At 41.6% G+C, this 16,463-nt stretch overlaps 1 protein-coding gene across 3 annotated transcripts in view; it reads right to left on the bottom strand.

The window, feature by feature from the left end:
* ccdc136b (coiled-coil domain containing 136b) overlaps positions 1 to 6,734 on the bottom strand; it is an 85,614-nt gene extending 78,880 nt beyond the window's left edge. For all 3 annotated transcript variants that reach the window (XM_060903689.1, XM_060903690.1, XM_060903693.1), the window contains exons 1-2: positions 6,662 to 6,734; positions 6,179 to 6,405 (exon numbers count right to left, since the gene is read on the bottom strand). In XM_060903689.1, coding sequence (XP_060759672.1) covers positions 6,179 to 6,233 — 55 coding nt within the window. In that variant the 5' untranslated portion in view covers positions 6,234 to 6,405; positions 6,662 to 6,734. The remainder of the gene's footprint in view (positions 1 to 6,178; positions 6,406 to 6,661) is intronic.
* Positions 6,735 to 16,463: the final 9,729 nt, after the last annotated feature.

A 16,463-nucleotide genomic window follows, 5' to 3' on the forward strand; every position in this document is an offset into this window, starting at 1 on the left:
GTACCATGTAATGAATCGGGAGGGGGTGAAATATAAAGACTATCTATTCTAATAATTTTGTGGCAAATAGAAAACCAAACCAGAAGGTTGTTGTATTTGCTTGTTTTAAGAGACAAAATTGTTAATTTTTAAAAAAAAATTAAATTAACTTACACCTGGTTCAGATTGTCCTCTGAGGGCCATCTGTCAATGCTGGGCCAATAGTCCTAACCCCCCCAACAGCACCCTTGCTTGAAGATAATTAGTTCCTCTTTCTTGAAGACTTTCCCATGGTGGAAAACGTATAAAGTTAGAGATTTACCTTGCGATAAAAAAATGAATCTGCACCTTCAGATCAAATCTGAATTTGAGAATTTAACAGTGTTTTAACTGGTCTGCCAATATTTATAAAATGGTAGATAATTGGTGGTAAAGGAGAAGTTTATCAAAAGCACTTTTGTTTTTGGTGATGTTGTCTGTGTCTATGTGTCAGCCCTATGATGACCTGGCGACTTGTCCAGGGTGTACCCCGCCTTTCGCCTGTAGTCAGCTGGGATAGGCTCCAGCTCGCCTGCGACCCTGTAGAACAGGATAAAGAGGCTAGAGATAATGAGATAAGATGAGATTTAAATGCGTATGAAAATATTTTTGCTTGGGTTGTTGGGTTTTTGTGGGCAATTATTTATAGTTGTACTTGTTTTTAGGTTATTGAGGTTTGACTACCTCAGTTTTCTTCATGGTTGTCATTAAAATAAATGCAGAACAGGATAAAAGATTGCCTAATTAAAGTAAGAGCAAATTGAATTTTGTTAGTCGTGAATCATTGGTCCTGATGAGAAAACAATCATTCGCCTGCTAACTAAAACAAATTGGCGCTACTCTTGTTAGCTACATGATGAGAAAACTTAATGTACAGTAAGCTACACACAATGAATAAAAAGCAACAAAAATGGATCGATCCTATTGTATGTGATTGTCTATAATAATATAGCTACAGTATGACTGTGCTGGGTGTAAAGGCTGAAGGATTTGACTTCTCAAAGTACCAAAGTATCACAGTAAATCCTCCATGATTGTTATTATTTCCACACCATGTATTAGGAAAGTCCCACCTCTGATTACATCAAAGTTGAAAATGAAAATTCAGACGGGTTCCTAAGACTTTCTGGCTCCAATAGTTTGATCACTGTTGCCTTCAACAATGATAGAGTTTTCTGTTCCTCTTTTCTTTAGTCTGTCACCCTCTCTGAGCCTATCTACATTTTCCATGTATATATTTTCCTCAATTAATTTCAGTTATCCCATATATCATAGTGTAATGCCTGTGTAATATCAGTGCAGTTGGATTTGGATGGAATGTAAATCAGATGGGCTTGAAACAGAGCAGAGCAGAAAGTGTGGATCAAGCGTCGGTTCGCAGCAGGATTTAAAGAAAAGAAAAAGCTTTCTCTCATATCCTTAGCACGGTTTATATTGAAACGCTTTCTTGCTGTATGCAGAAAATAGCTTAGTAAGAAGAACTGTTCACCCAAAGTCACCCAAAACTTGTTCTGAAGAATATGAATGTTCCTAGATTTAATAATAACTTTCTTGACCGAGTGGTTAAAAAAAAAGCATACACTGGAATCGCCTACACTTTTCTTTTAGCAAGAAATCCAGATTCTATAAATATGCAAATTGGAAATGACCACACATGCACTTTTGTTGCTGTGAAAATGAATCAGCCATTGCTGTGCTGATGTTGTGTTGCCTTATCAGCTTCACAGATGTTCCTGTTTCTCAGTTATAATTACATTGCTGTTGGTTTTTTTCCCCCAAAAAAACCACCATGTTTTAGATAGTTAGCAAGTTATTTAGCATAATATGTCTTAGTATCTTTTTAAATGTTTCCCCTTGTTGTAAACATTTTTAATGCAACCAATCAAAAGTGCCCATAGAAATGCTTGGCCCTCTGACAGGTTAATGCATTGCATTTCTCGCATTGTATAATTTTTTTATTCTAGCTGTCTACTCAGGACCATAAATATCATTTTGGCCCTTCACTCCACTTTACAGCACCCCTGCAACCAATTATTACAGATGTAACCCAGTGTTTATAACCCAAACAAACAGTATTAAAAGGAAAAATCCACCCAGAACGACTCGCAAATTGAGAAGAAGAAGAAGAAGAAGGCTTTATTTGGTCATGTACACTCAAGCACAGTGAAATTCCTCCTCTGCATTTAATCCATCTGAAGCAGTGAACACACTAGTGAGCAATGAGTACACAGGCATACCCAGAGCAGTGGGCAGCTATGCTACAGCACCCAGGGAGCAGTTAGGGGTTCGGTGCCTTGCTCAAGGGCATTTCAGCCATGATACAGAGGAAGGGGAATGTGGTGTTCATTCACTCAACTCCCCTCACATTTTTCTTGCTGGTCCCAGGAATCAAATCAGCGACCGTTTGGGCGCAAGGCTGCTTTTCTAATTTTTAGGCCATGGCATGCATTGGCTGGGAATCGGACCCATGTCAACGACTGCTTGGAAGGCAGCTATGCTAACCACTATACCACCAATGCTATTAATGTAATTACCATGTTGCATCCCATATTTATTTTGTAATGAAATTCTTGGGTGACTTTTTGGTTTAAACTTCTTTTATCAACATGTTGGTCAAGTTTCACTACGAGTTCACTTCAGTTTCCTTTATTACCCACAATGCCGTTTGAGTACCTAATGGTGTCAGTGGGATTTAGCCCTCGCTAACTTGCTTAGATCACTAACTAGCTAAGCCGACTAGCTGCCGTAACTGAGCAGAAGTGTGCCGTGTAGCTGCATTGCATTCTGGACCTTTTAGTCCAACATTTATCATCTCCACTACTTCTACGCTCATTAGTAAGAAGTTAAATGTCATTTTAAATGGTGACTAACAAAAATAGCTCTTGCTCTTTTGGTTTTAGGAGCTGACATTGAGACCTGACCATCATTTCTTTTGAGATGTTTGATATGAATAAAATTTAAGTTTGATTTCCTATTAAACAACATTGTAACTGTGATAGCAATGTCCCACTGTGATGTCAGTGGAGCACACAACTGCTAAGTTCTCACATGAACAACGAAACTGCAACACCAACCAACAACAAATTAGCACTGAAACACATCACAAATATTTCTATCCATCCATCCATCCATCCATTATCTATAGACCCCTTTCACTGACGTCACCCGAAACCGGAAGTAAACAGACCCTGCGCCATTTTGGAAGACCAACAAACTCGTGATAAGGGGATAATAACGGCAGCGGTATGTGAACCCACGAGAATAAAGTGCAGTGGCAAACGACTTAAACAAACAAATCTGAGCTGTTTTATTTATGATTTATTGGCCCAACAGTAGACTTGAAAGAAACCTGTGTGAGACTTGGCAAAAAAATGTGGATATAATGGATAAGTCTGTGCATGATCTGTGGACACTTTGCAGTAAGCAAACACAAGAAATTCAGATTTAAAACATGTTAAAGTGGCCCCAAGTTGATAACTGTATGAGGAGTAAGCCTCCCAGACTTCTACAATTTAATAATAATAATAATTTAGGATGGTTTGGGGCTTGCTCGCTGCTGCCAGGTTGGTTGTTGAGTAGCCTGACTGTTTTTTTTTTTCCTTGCGTGTGGTATCATTGTTGACGCAAGGTTCTTTTTTAAACATGCCAATGCGGACACGATTTCCCCTGATGAGTTATGACTTGAGACGGGATGCGTGTGTGGAGGTGTGGAGTCCACGTGATATGTGCGTAAGATAGGCTTCTCATGTGTTTGGAGATCCGCGCTCCGAGACAAGCGCAAGCACACACACACCCAAGGGAAAAAAAGGGCCCCCCCCCCGAAAATATCGGCATAGTTCGAACACTGAGTGTAGGCACTGGGTGTAAACAACAAATAGTTTACAATGTCTGGGTAGCAAACAGATGGCAGAATTGGTGTCCGGTCCTCCTTATGTTTCCATTCTCCCTTGCCGCGAGTCTTATCATATGGGTCAAACCCATCAATCACAGCCAGTTTCTCCACATACCGTGCCCTTTCTGCAACTGATAATGTACTCACATAACCAGAATTATCATCCACCGTGTCACTTTACTCTCGCTCGTACTTTGTTTTATATTGTGAGTGCATGTACTTGGTCTTCCAATATGGCGCCTAACAAAATCTCGCGGCGCGGTGACGTCATGTGAAAGGGGTCTATACCACTTATCTATCAGGTCAGGGTTGCAAGTGAGCTGGAGCCAATCCTAGTTGACTTCAAGTGAGAGGCGGGGTTCACCCTGGGCAGGTCATCAATCTATCTAACACAGAGATGAACAACCATTCACACTCACATTCACACACACCTATAGACCGTTTGCACATGATGTCACATGTCCCATGACCCTCTCTGATTTAGCTGTGTCCACCATCTTTGTGGAATAACACATGCGTAGCAACAAGTACCTCAGTACAAAATGTCGCAAATTTGCGCAGTTATCGGCTGCTCAAACAATTCTGCTAAGGCTGGAGTCAGATTGTTTAGTTTACCCACTGTTAAAATGTGAGAAAGACCCCAAATGGAAGCTCTAACCCATAGACGACAGAGACAGTGGCGTGCAAATCTGAACAGATCGGACATAAAAGACACCAGCTACAAATATGTACGAATATGTGCAGATCATTTCATAAAGGGTAAGTTTATATTTCTACCGTTTATGTGAACCGTAGGCAAAATATATATAAAGATGCGACATACTGTAAGTGATATACATGTAAGCGCTACTCCAATTTATATTGCAATTACAAATACATAGCACAAAGCCCCAGTAAAATGTAGGTCGTTGAGCTCGGTAAAATGTTGCCTTCGAAGACGTCAGTAATTAGGTTGTTGGGTTTTTTTTGTTTTGTGTTTTGTGTAACATTTGACCACATCAGGAACCTACTAGATCCTTACAGTAAACTTACGCTAAACTTTTGTATGCTTTCATCTGCTTCCCAGTGACAAAGCTAGTCGTTAACACCGGGTAATTCACGATGTCTGTGTAATTCACACTCGGCCACATTCGTACATCGTCTTCATACTTTACAACATTGCTGTACGGATCCACCCTGGAACATTCTTTTATCTTTTCCCTGTGTCTGACCTTGTCAGTATTACTCAATTCGTGATACATTTGCGAAAAATTACAGTTCACCAATGTACTCTCCTCGGTCGTCATGGATGCTATCCTGCAAAGATGGCGGACACAACAAAATTGGAGAGCATCATGGGAGATTCGTAACGCAAGTGCAAATAGTCTATGGGCAATTCAGAGTAGCCAGTTGACCCAGTCTGCATGTCTTTGGACTGTTGGAGGAAACCAGAGCACACAGGGGAGAAAATGCAAACTCTATACAGAAAGCTCACGGTTAGCTGAGAGATTTGAACCCAGAACCTTCTTACTGTGAGGCAAGAGTGCTAATTAATGACTGCACCTGCATGCATTTCATCAACATATTTAATGTTTGAGGGTGCAGTTTCACTTTAAAATTGTAGCTCCATTTAAAGGGATATTCATGTGCATATTTTTTAAAGACAGAATTTGATTAGTCCAGTCGGACACACAGCAGGAGCAGCAACACATATTCGTACATACTGTATTGTGTGCAGGCGAACTGATAAGGCAGAATGTCTACCACACTGTTGATTACCACAGCGATGCTGGAATGGACGCTTACTGCTTACCATGACCAATATTTTCTTTTATAATCCCGGGTGCAGTTTACACCGTGTCTCACCCAGCATGCCCAGCCATCTGCTTTGAGTCATAAGCAAGAAACGTGTCACTACAGACTGACTGGCCGTCTGTTTCTCTCCTGCTGACTCTCTGGCTTTTTCTCTGTCTCTCTAGTGTTCATCTCCTACAATGTCTTCCTCTTCTTTACTAGCTTAACTGCTTCATTTTTATTTTGGATCGCATCATGTCACCAATGACACGATTTATGGTGTCACCACACCACAGAAACTTTAACACAGAGTCACTCCTCTGAATTCAATCCATGATTCTCATGCTCACCAGCTAATCAACAGCAAAAAAAAAGGACAGAGATACAACAACACAAGTGTTAGTACCGTATCTTCTCCCTGCCCAAGACAACAATATGCACCTGTAAACACACACTGCAGATTCACACCGACACACACATCACACATACACGCACCTGCAGCATCCATGACCTCCTCGATGACAGGAGGTAGACGCAGTCCGCAGTCCATGGTTGTCGTAGCAACGTGAGAGGGGATGGCAGGGGATCAGAGATGTCTACACACGTGAAGGATCTGACGCAGCAAGAGCAGCGACACAGGACTGTGAAACACACATACACACACAATGCCTTGGAGGGAACCTTAGGCTCCACACACACTGTGCCTCAATGGTCACTTCATCCTACACACACACACACACACACACACAGAGTTAGATCATATATCTCCATGTCTGAGATAGAAGTATTTTAAAAAAACAGTTATGATTTATTTATTTCTATTCTAAGCCCTTCTGTGTGTCCACCTTCCTCTCTTCATCTTGTCTGTCTGACAAAACAAAGCCAAAACAATGTACTGCATCATCGGCATACAAAACACACACACACACACACACACACACACACACACACACACACAAATAGCTTTCTCATACTCACCTTTAATGAGATCTGCAGCTCAGGAGGCTGACAGCTAATACTCCTGCAGCTTGGTGCTCATTATCTCTCTCTGTCGTTTCCCCAGTCTCCTCCTCCTCCTCCTCCTCTTCTCTCTCTCTCTCTCTCTCTCTCAGTCACTCCGTCCCTTCAGCTCTTTTGCTCCCCCTTTCTCTCCCTGCTCAACTCTTCTCCTCTCTTCACTTTTAATTATTTTTCTGGATGCTTTCTCTTCCTGCTACCATTCTTCATCCAAACATCCGTTTCTCCTCCTGTTTCTTCTTTCTGCATATGAATGCAGGGCAGGTCTGTCTTCAGGTCACTGAGATCAAAATAGAAGATAACAAGCTGCAGAATTATTGGCACCCTTAGAAATAGAAAAGAAACTAAAATGAATGAATAAAGAACACATGCAGCGAGTGATATTTTGCTCGTCAACATATACTATAGAGACACTTTATAGTTTTATTTCAATCTAATATGTTCATCCGAGCAATTAATAATTAGTACACTGGGCTTTTTTTTAGAAAGAAAAAACACTGATTTCAAATATATTGCCAGTTAATATTCAGGTAATTCTTCCCTAGAGAGATTAATGCAACGAGCATGTTGCTGTAATGTCGCACAAGGTTGAAGAATTTGGTCCACCTTTCCATGCACAACATTACAGGCCCCTTATTAATCTTAGGATTCTGCATATGGACTCTTCAATTCAGACCATGGGTTTCCAATGATGGCTGTTGCAAAATACATTTTTATATAATGATTCGGAGCAGGCTTGTTCAAGGATCTGTGTTGTGACCTACTGAGAAAGCATCAAGCCCTCTTTCCTGTGTCAGAAAACCTAAAGGAACAGCTTCACCTCTCTGGTGCTGACACTGGAGACTTCTTCCATAAACGTTAAACATCTCCTCCTCCAGAAAACTTCACCGTAGGAACAATTGTATACTTTTTATAAATGTGTTTATGTGGAGCGTCCAATATACCAAAAAAATTATATCGCAACGAACAATAACCTTATTTAAAACTACATTCACAAACCAGTGGTGAACTGTTACTATTAGAGCTGGGACTTGAGCTCAGCCAAAACTTAGCCAGACACCAAAAAAGCAACAGGGCAAAGGATTTTCTAAGGGATTAGCATCAGGCTGCCAGGTCGCTCCGCTGTGTGTAGTTGTCGATGTTGATTTTAAAAGTACCTAAGTAAATTGCACAGGGAAATGAATAGTTAAGTCTGAGTGAAAAATACTGTAGCCAGCGTGCAGCATGGAAGAAGAGTCTGGAGACGGAAATATTAGTTTCTCAGTCGTTAGCCTGTGCTACATTCTCTCGATAGCAATGGCTTGTTCACTTTATTAGCATTCGCTAACACTACTGATGAACGCTACACCGGCTGGAAGGTGACTTCACTGCTGTGCTGACTGCACCGACTCGCGGTTAAGCTTGTGTTGGCCTTCAAGAAGGACTAGAGTGATAAATTTATGGTCCCTCCCAGTATAAATTAAAATCTGATTGGTTAATTCATCTGTCACTTCCTACATAAACATACACTGCCATGGCCTTCTGTCCCAGCAGTGAAGTCTGAACCAATGAGTGAGCAGCTCTAAACTCTTTTCAGCCTAGAGACAACAAACAAAAAAATCTCACTGGATAACTCGATTTTAATGTTTTCAGGACAGTAACGCTTTCATTTCTGAAGCAAATTTGATAGAAAATGAGGCCAAATTAGAATTAGAAGAGAATGATTATCATGAAATTACCGTATGAAAGAAATTAAAGAATGAAAGAAACTAAATATAACATTTGTAATGCTGATATGTCTGGGCTTCTCTGAAGGCCGAGAAGGCCCTGACGGTTCTCCTCTGTCACAAATATGCATACACTTCATCATGGTGTTTAAGAGGAAGCCCAAGTAAAGAGTCAATATTCTATCATGAGATAAACAGCACTAAGCTCCTTCCTGTTTTAAACGACTCTTGTTACAAACAAGACCACGCTTTCCATTCATGCGGCCCAGATTCCATGGGAAGGAGTAAATCTGCTGCCGATACGCAGCTGCACTTAACCAGTCAACTGGAAACTCAGTTGTACCTGTGACCCTGATATACACAGCTGGAGCAGAAATGACAGCAGAACTATGAGTATTGGCTTATACCACATCCATCGTTCCAATACAGACGACCTCTTGGATCTGATACTGATTTCTGGCCCATATTAAATGTAATGGCACTCTGCATGACTTATCTTTATAAGAAACACTGTGCAGAAGTACTACAGCAGTTGGAGGCATGGATTAGCAGGAGTGTGCAGTCGGAAGATAGAGTTTGGACTCTCTTTCTTTCTCGGTGTCCAGAGCAAAGCAGAAAGTGATGAGTGAGCTGGAAAGCTGGCGGTTTCTGTTGAAATATTATACTGACTGACTAGACTGACTACCATGACATCAGCATGATCCGAAATAAAAAGCTTATGCACCCTCAGGCTGCTGTTTCTGAGCCGTGTACTGACGACACTGGTACAATTAAATACTGCAGAAGTATCTTTTAAATAATTGAATCTTATAGCTTACAGCAGTTATTTGAGAACACTAAAATATGTATTTGATAAAAGCATGAAGGCAAGATCACTTGAAATTGCCTGAAGTGTTTGAAAAGCCAGTTACACAACCAAAAATCTTTGGACAAGACCTTAAATATAGCTGCTTGCAGTGATAAGAGGTCCAAGCAGCCCATCAGGGCGGAATCGCCATGGTAACTTGACCTGATTATGTTAAAAGCATGGATGTAAGCACTGTTAGCAAGTTACAGTGCTGAGCGTAAATGAGTGCACCCCCTTTGAAAAGTAACATTTTAAACAATATCTCAATGAACACAAACAATTTCCAAAATGTTGACAAGGCAAAGTTTAATATAACATCTGTTTAACTTATAACGTGAAAGTAAGGTTAATAATATAACTTAGATTACACATTTTTCAGTTTTACTCAAGTTAGGGTGGTGCAAAAATGAGTACACCCCACAACAAAAACTACTACATCTAGTACTTTGTATGGCCTCCATGATTTTTAATGACAGCACCAAGTCTTCTAGGCATGGAATGAACAAGTTGGCGACATTTTGCAACATCAATCTTTTTCCATTCTTCAACAATGACCTCTTTTAGTGACTGGATGCTGGATGGAGAGTGATGCTCAACTTGTCTCTTCAGAATTCCCCAAAGAAAATAATTTCTTTACACCACAAAGGTGAAGGCTACAAGAAGATCAGCAAAGCTTTACTTATCAGTCAGAATACTGTAGCAAAAGTGGTACAAAAATTTAAGAAAGATGAAACTGCAACCATCTCACAGAGACGTCCAGGTCGTCCACGGAAGTTAACACCTCGACAGGAGCGTCTTCTGATGAGAAGTGTTGAAGAAAATCGGCATGCAAGTTCACTGCAGTTATCTAAAGAAGTAGAAAGCCAAACTGGGGTGACTATTTCCCGTGACACAATACGGCGTACACTGCAGAGGAATGGCATGCATGGATGCCGTCCACGAAAGAAGCCTCTCCTAAAGCCCAGGCACAAAAAAGCCCGCCTAGAGTTTGCCAGGGCCCATGCTGACAAAGATGAAGACTACTGGGACTCTATACTCTGGTGTGATGAGACCAAGATAAATGTTTTTGGAACTGATGACTTCAAAACTGTATGGCGTCGCAAAGGTGAGGAATACAAAGAAAAATGCATGGTGCTTACAGTGAAACATGGTGGTGGCAGTGTCCTTATGTGGGGCTGCATGAGTGCTGCTGGTGTCGGGGAGCTGCATTTCATTGATGGCATCATGAATTCACAGATGTATTGCTCTATACTGAAACAGAAGATGCTACCATCACTCCATGCCCTTGGTCGTCGTGCACTTTTCCAACATGACTAAACACACATCTAAGGCCACTGTTGGATTTCTGAAGAAGAACAGGGTGAAACTGACTCAGTGGCCAAGTTGATCTGAACCCAATCGAACACCTATGGGGAATTCTGAAGAGACAAGTTGAGCATCACTCTCCATCCAGCATCCAGTCACTAAAAGAGGTCATTGTTGAAGAATGGAAAAAGATTGATGTTGCAAAATGTCGCCAACTTGTTCATTCCATGCCTAGAAGACTTGGTGCTGTCATTAAAAATCATGGAGGCCATACAAAGTACTAGATGTAGTAGTTTTTGTTGTGGGGTGTACTCATTTTTGCACCACCCTAATTTGAGTAAAACTGAAAAATGTGTAATCTAAGTTTATATTATTATCCTTACTTTCACATTATAAGTTAAACAGATGTTATATTAAACTTTGTCCTTTCAACATTTTGGAAATTGTTTGTGTTCATTGAGATATTGTTTAAAATGTTACTTTTCAAAGGGGTGTACTCATTTACGCTGAGCACTGTATATGTCAATTGTCCAAAGATTGGGTCTAACTGAGATATGAGCTCATGTCCTGTTTGGCAGATTCGCCACTGATTCTAATGGACTATAAGAGATGAACACTTTTGAAAATGAAAAATCCATATGATAATTTTCATGAAGCTTAGTCTGAAGATCATCTCATCTCATTATCTCTAGCCGCTTTATCCTTCTACAGGGTCGCAGGCAAGCTGGAGCCTATCCCAGCTGACTATGGGCGAAAGGCGGGGTACACCCTGGACAAGTCGCCAGGTCATCACAGGGCTGACACATAGACACAGACAACCATTCACACTCACATTCACACCTACGCTCAATTTAGAGTCACCAGTTAACCTAACCTGCATGTCTTTGGACTGTGGGGGAAACCGGAGCACCCGGAGGAAACCCACGCGGACACGGGGAGAACATGCAAACTCCGCACAGAAAGGCCCTCGCCGGCCACGGGGCTCAAACCCAGGACCTTCTTGCTGTGAGGCGACAGCGCTAACCACTACACCACCGTGCCGCCCAGTCTGAAGATCATCTCTGCCAAAACTGATGAATGTTGGACAAAATTTGTGGCCTGAGAAAATCCTCTTAATTTTTTCCATTAAAAATGGCGTCCATGTCAATTAAATTTGTAAGCTCCCAAAGTATCACCTGATACAAGAATCACTTTTGTTAAGGGAAGCACGTCAATGCTAATGAGGCAAAAAGTTGTTTTTGCTTATTGCAGCAGCTCCCAATGGTCACATGACACAAAATCTCTTGCATGTCTTCAAGTAGGCATCCCAAGTCCATATACCAAGTTTGGTGTCAAGACATCAAATCGTTGCTGAGATCTGCCCTTACTTCCTGTTTGGTGGCTTCACTGCCAGTGTCGATTGGTTGTCCTGGACAACTCCTGTCTGTACCACAGGTGTAGCATGTGTGATAACAATGAATAACTACTTTCCCCATACCTGGGGAAAAAATTAAACACCTGTTCAAGTCAAACTGAATTAGAATGGAAATCTAGCGTAGTGGTTGAACTCCACCAATAAACATTCATGTCCAACATGTAACCTTGTGAAATTTAAGCTCCAAATCTATATGATTCACCCTTTCAGAGATTTGTGGTCATGTTTTACCAACATATTTGGTATTTTCCAGTCAGAATGCATACAAATAACAATCTTTATGGAATGTCTCTCTGTCGGTTGTGTCATTCTTGGGACGAACGACAGCAAGTGGCCTCGGTGAATCTTTTCCAACCAACATGGTCTTGGGCAGCATTCCTGATCTCTTCTGAACTCATCTCATGTCCATCACACGGCAGTTGAGATATGTACTTGAATTACAATTTTGGTCTTCCTCTTGATGTGGTCCCATGAGTTGGAGAGTATAAAGCATAGTTTGACACCAGATCTTTTGTGGGTCTCCTTAGGGAACGGCCAAGGAAGCATAGTTGACAATCGACGACGATGATAATGATGATGATGATGATGATGATGATGACTGAGAGAGAGAGAGAGACTTTGGCTCTGTTTGCTTGCAAACTTCTTCATTGGACACATGGTCTCCATTCTTTATTTCAAGGATGATTCTTAAAGCCAGACGGCCTTTCAATTTCATAAAATTGGTGAAATTTAGTTCCGTCTGAAATTTGGTCATTGTGATAGATGTTTATTTCTGTAATATCTCACGAAATATATCAGGCCATTCTGTGGCTGGGAAGTTATTTAATTTGAGGGGATTAAAGCAAATAATGTGCATGAAATCGCTCGCTTCACGCAGTCAAGCAGACAGAGGAAGTCCAGAGTGTGCATGTGCAGGTTTACTTTCTTCTTCTTTTGGGTTTTATGGCAGCTGGCATCCAATGTTGCATTACTGCCATCTACAGGTTTACCTTTGAGCATGCACTGACAGTTCCATCATTCTGTCGCTAAACGAACAGCTGATCACACCGAGGTGCTCGCTGACCACCAATATTTATTAGTTTGGTCCTGTGTTTCCTTTCCTTCGTATATAACATAATGTCTTTTCTTCTCACTTTCCGTTACTGTAGTCGCTCTTTCACGTTTCATTCGTGTCCTCCATTTTTCTCTCCTGTTTCAAATTTGTATCCCACAATGCCTTGTGTGAATGAGGAAAGCTCACCATGACATAGTATCTTGAATTGCGTCATGGTGAAGCAGGAAAAAATAGCGGAGAATTTAGGGCCACGTGGCCCTAAATTCATTAATTGTTCTATTTAAAAAAAAACTAATAAAATTGGAAGTCTGTGATTTGTAGCTTTTGGTCCACTAAACAAAAATAATTGTATGTCAGGGAAAATTCTTTTTATGACCTAAACTTGAAAAATCTGAAAGGCAGTCTACCTGTGCAATTTGGAATGAGTTTATCTGGTTTTCAAGCTTCTTAGTGATAATCCAGGACTCACTTCCAGAGAGAAAGATGCTCAAGACAGCTGCTCTAAACATGTTGATTTTCACCTTTAGTTCAGCACTTGAAGAATTTTTTGAAGCTTCCAAAATGCGCCCCATGCTTTCCCTTTGCCATGCTTGTGAAGGTAACCTGAATTACTTTTTCCTGTGTAGGTTCAGTTTTGGATATGTGAAGTTGGATAAAATGGTGAAAGAGCTTTAGAAGGACTTTAGTCGGGAAGAGCCTTTTCTTACAAAGCCCCACAGTTATGGAATAGCCTTCCAAGTAATGTTCGGGAATCAGACACAGTCTCAGCGTTTAAGTCTCGGCTGAAAACATATCTGTTTAGCCAAGCCTTTTGTTAATGGTGTTTATGAGGTAAAGGAGTAGATCTGGAGGGTTGTCAGACATAGAGTGTTTTTTTTAAATATATTTTTTGGGCTTTTTAACCTCTACTGGACAGGACAGTGCAGAGACAGGAAACGAGCGTGAGAGAGAGACGGGGAGTGACCGGGAAACGACCCCGGGTCGGAATTGAACCCGGGTCCCCGGACCCATGGCACAGCGCCCCATCCACCCGAGCCCCGACATAGAGTGTTTTGGTAAACTGGGATGTATGGATGCTGTCAGTCCCCCACTCGCTTGCTCACTCGAGTTTGTTGACGGTGTAGTGGCTGCTGCTTTATGTCCCGGGGCTCCCTCATGCCTGTGTTACCTTCTGGCTCTCCCCTTTTAGTTATGCTGTCATAGTTAGTTGCCGGAGTCCCTGCTTGTAGTCAGTGCAATATGTATACTGTTCCTACTTATTCAGGTGACATTGGGCATACCTACCGTAACAACCTGTGTTTTCTCTCCATCCCCCCCCACACACACACACACACACCAAAATCTGTTCCTCTGAGTTACATATTGGTCCTGGGATCGAGATGCTGACCTCTTCTGCTCCTCGGACCTGCCTGGTCCATCCTGGTGCCCTGTGTCTGGTTGGAGTCTCATTGCATCGCTCCTGTGGAGGACGGCCCCATGAGGACAGTTGAAAGTCACACTTGGAGGACGCTCTGGACACTTACAGTAATGCTTTTATGGCTGAGGACTACAGTTGACTTGCTAACTTTAGGACTGCAGTTGTCATGAACAGTTTTGCACTCAAGTTTCCATCAATGAAGAGTTTATAACATCAACGAAACTGACTTCATGTTATAACTGTTAATGTTATAGTCATGTTGTCTGTTGCCCAAATGAGGATGGGTTCCCTTTTGAGTCTGGTTCCTCTCGAGGTTTCTTCCTCATGTCATCTGAGGGAATTTTCCCTCGCCACCGTCTTGCTCAGTGGGGATAGATTAGAGATAAAATTAGCTCATGTTTTAAGTCATTCAAATTCTCTAAAGCTGCTTTGCGACAAAGCTTATTGTTAAAAGCACTGTAGAAATAAACTTGACTTGACTTTCTCCTGTCTGTCTGGCTTATCCTTAACTACTTCCTGTTTGTCATTTGGTAATATTCATCTCATCTCATCTCATTATCTCCAGCCGCTTTATCCTGTTCTACAGGGTCGCAGGCAAGCTGGAGCCTATCCCAACTAACTACGGGCGAGAGGCGGGGTACACCCTGGACAAGTCGCCAGGTCATCACAGGGCTGACACATAGACACAGACAATCATTCACATTCACACCTACGGTCAATTTAGAGTCACCAGTTAACCTGATCTGCATGTCTTTGGACTGTGGGGGAAACCGGAGCACCCGGAGGAAACCCACGCAGACACGGGGAGAACATGCAAACTCCGCACAGAAAGGCCCTCGAACCCGGACCTTCTTGCTGTGAGGCGACAGCACTAACCACTACACCACCATGCCGCCCCGGTAATATTCACTGTAGTGTAAATTGTGTAGTTCTGCATTTGTATTATAGCCGTACATTTTAAATGTTTATTGATAGAATTTAGCGATGAGAATTTTGATTTTGATCGATTCTTGTCCATGATAATCAGATATACTGTTCGCAACATAGAGCAGAGATTAATTAGTAAAGCCTTGGAGCATTTCTTTAAGAGTGTTTGATCTTGTGTACACATAAAAAAATAATCACAAATTGTATTGAGGCCTTGTTTTTTTTATTAATTTTTTAAAGAAAGAAAGAAACTGCAAATTTTCCAGTGCAGAGATTGTCTGATTTATCTGTACTTTTCCTTGTTGCTGGACTGGTATCAAGAAGAAGAAGAACTTTATTTATCACACACACTTAAGCACAGTGAAATTCCTCTCTGCATTTAACCCATCTGAAGCAGTGGTCACACACATGAGCAATGAGCGCACACACACACACACCCAGAGCAGTGGGCAGCTATGCAACAGCACTCGGGGAGCAGTTGGGGGTTTAGGTGCCTTCCTCAAAGGCACTTCAGCCCAAGGCCACCCCATGTTAACCTAACCACATCTTTGGACTGTGGTGGAAACCGGAGCACCCAAAGGAAACCCACACAGACACGGGGAGAACATGCAAACTCTACACAGAAAGGCCCCCGTCGGCCACCGGGCTCGGGCCCAGAACCTTCTTGCTGTGAGGCGACAGTGCTAACCACTACACCACCGTGCCACCCGTATGTTTTGTACTTTAATATGTATTTTTTTTATTTTTCCCGGGAAAAGCTTTAAAAGATACATCAGTGGTCCTTATAAGGTTCAACTGTATACGCTACCGTTCAAAAGTTTGGGGTCACCCAGACAATTTTGTGTTTTCCATGAAAAGTCACACTTTTATTTACCACCATAAGTTGTAAAATGAATAGAAAATATAGTCAAGACATTTTTCTGGCCATTTTGAGCATTTAATCGACCCCACAAATGTGATGCTCCAGAAACTCAATCTGCTCAAAGGAAGGTCAGTTTTATAGCTTCTCTAAAGAGCTCAACTGTTTTCAGCTGTGCTAACATGATTGTACAAGGGTTTTCTAATCATCCATTAGCCTTCTGAGGCAATGAGC

The sequence above is a fragment of the Neoarius graeffei genome, chromosome 21, assembly GCF_027579695.1.
Source record: "Neoarius graeffei isolate fNeoGra1 chromosome 21, fNeoGra1.pri, whole genome shotgun sequence".
In the NCBI taxonomy this organism is placed as follows: Eukaryota; Metazoa; Chordata; class Actinopteri; order Siluriformes; family Ariidae; genus Neoarius; species Neoarius graeffei.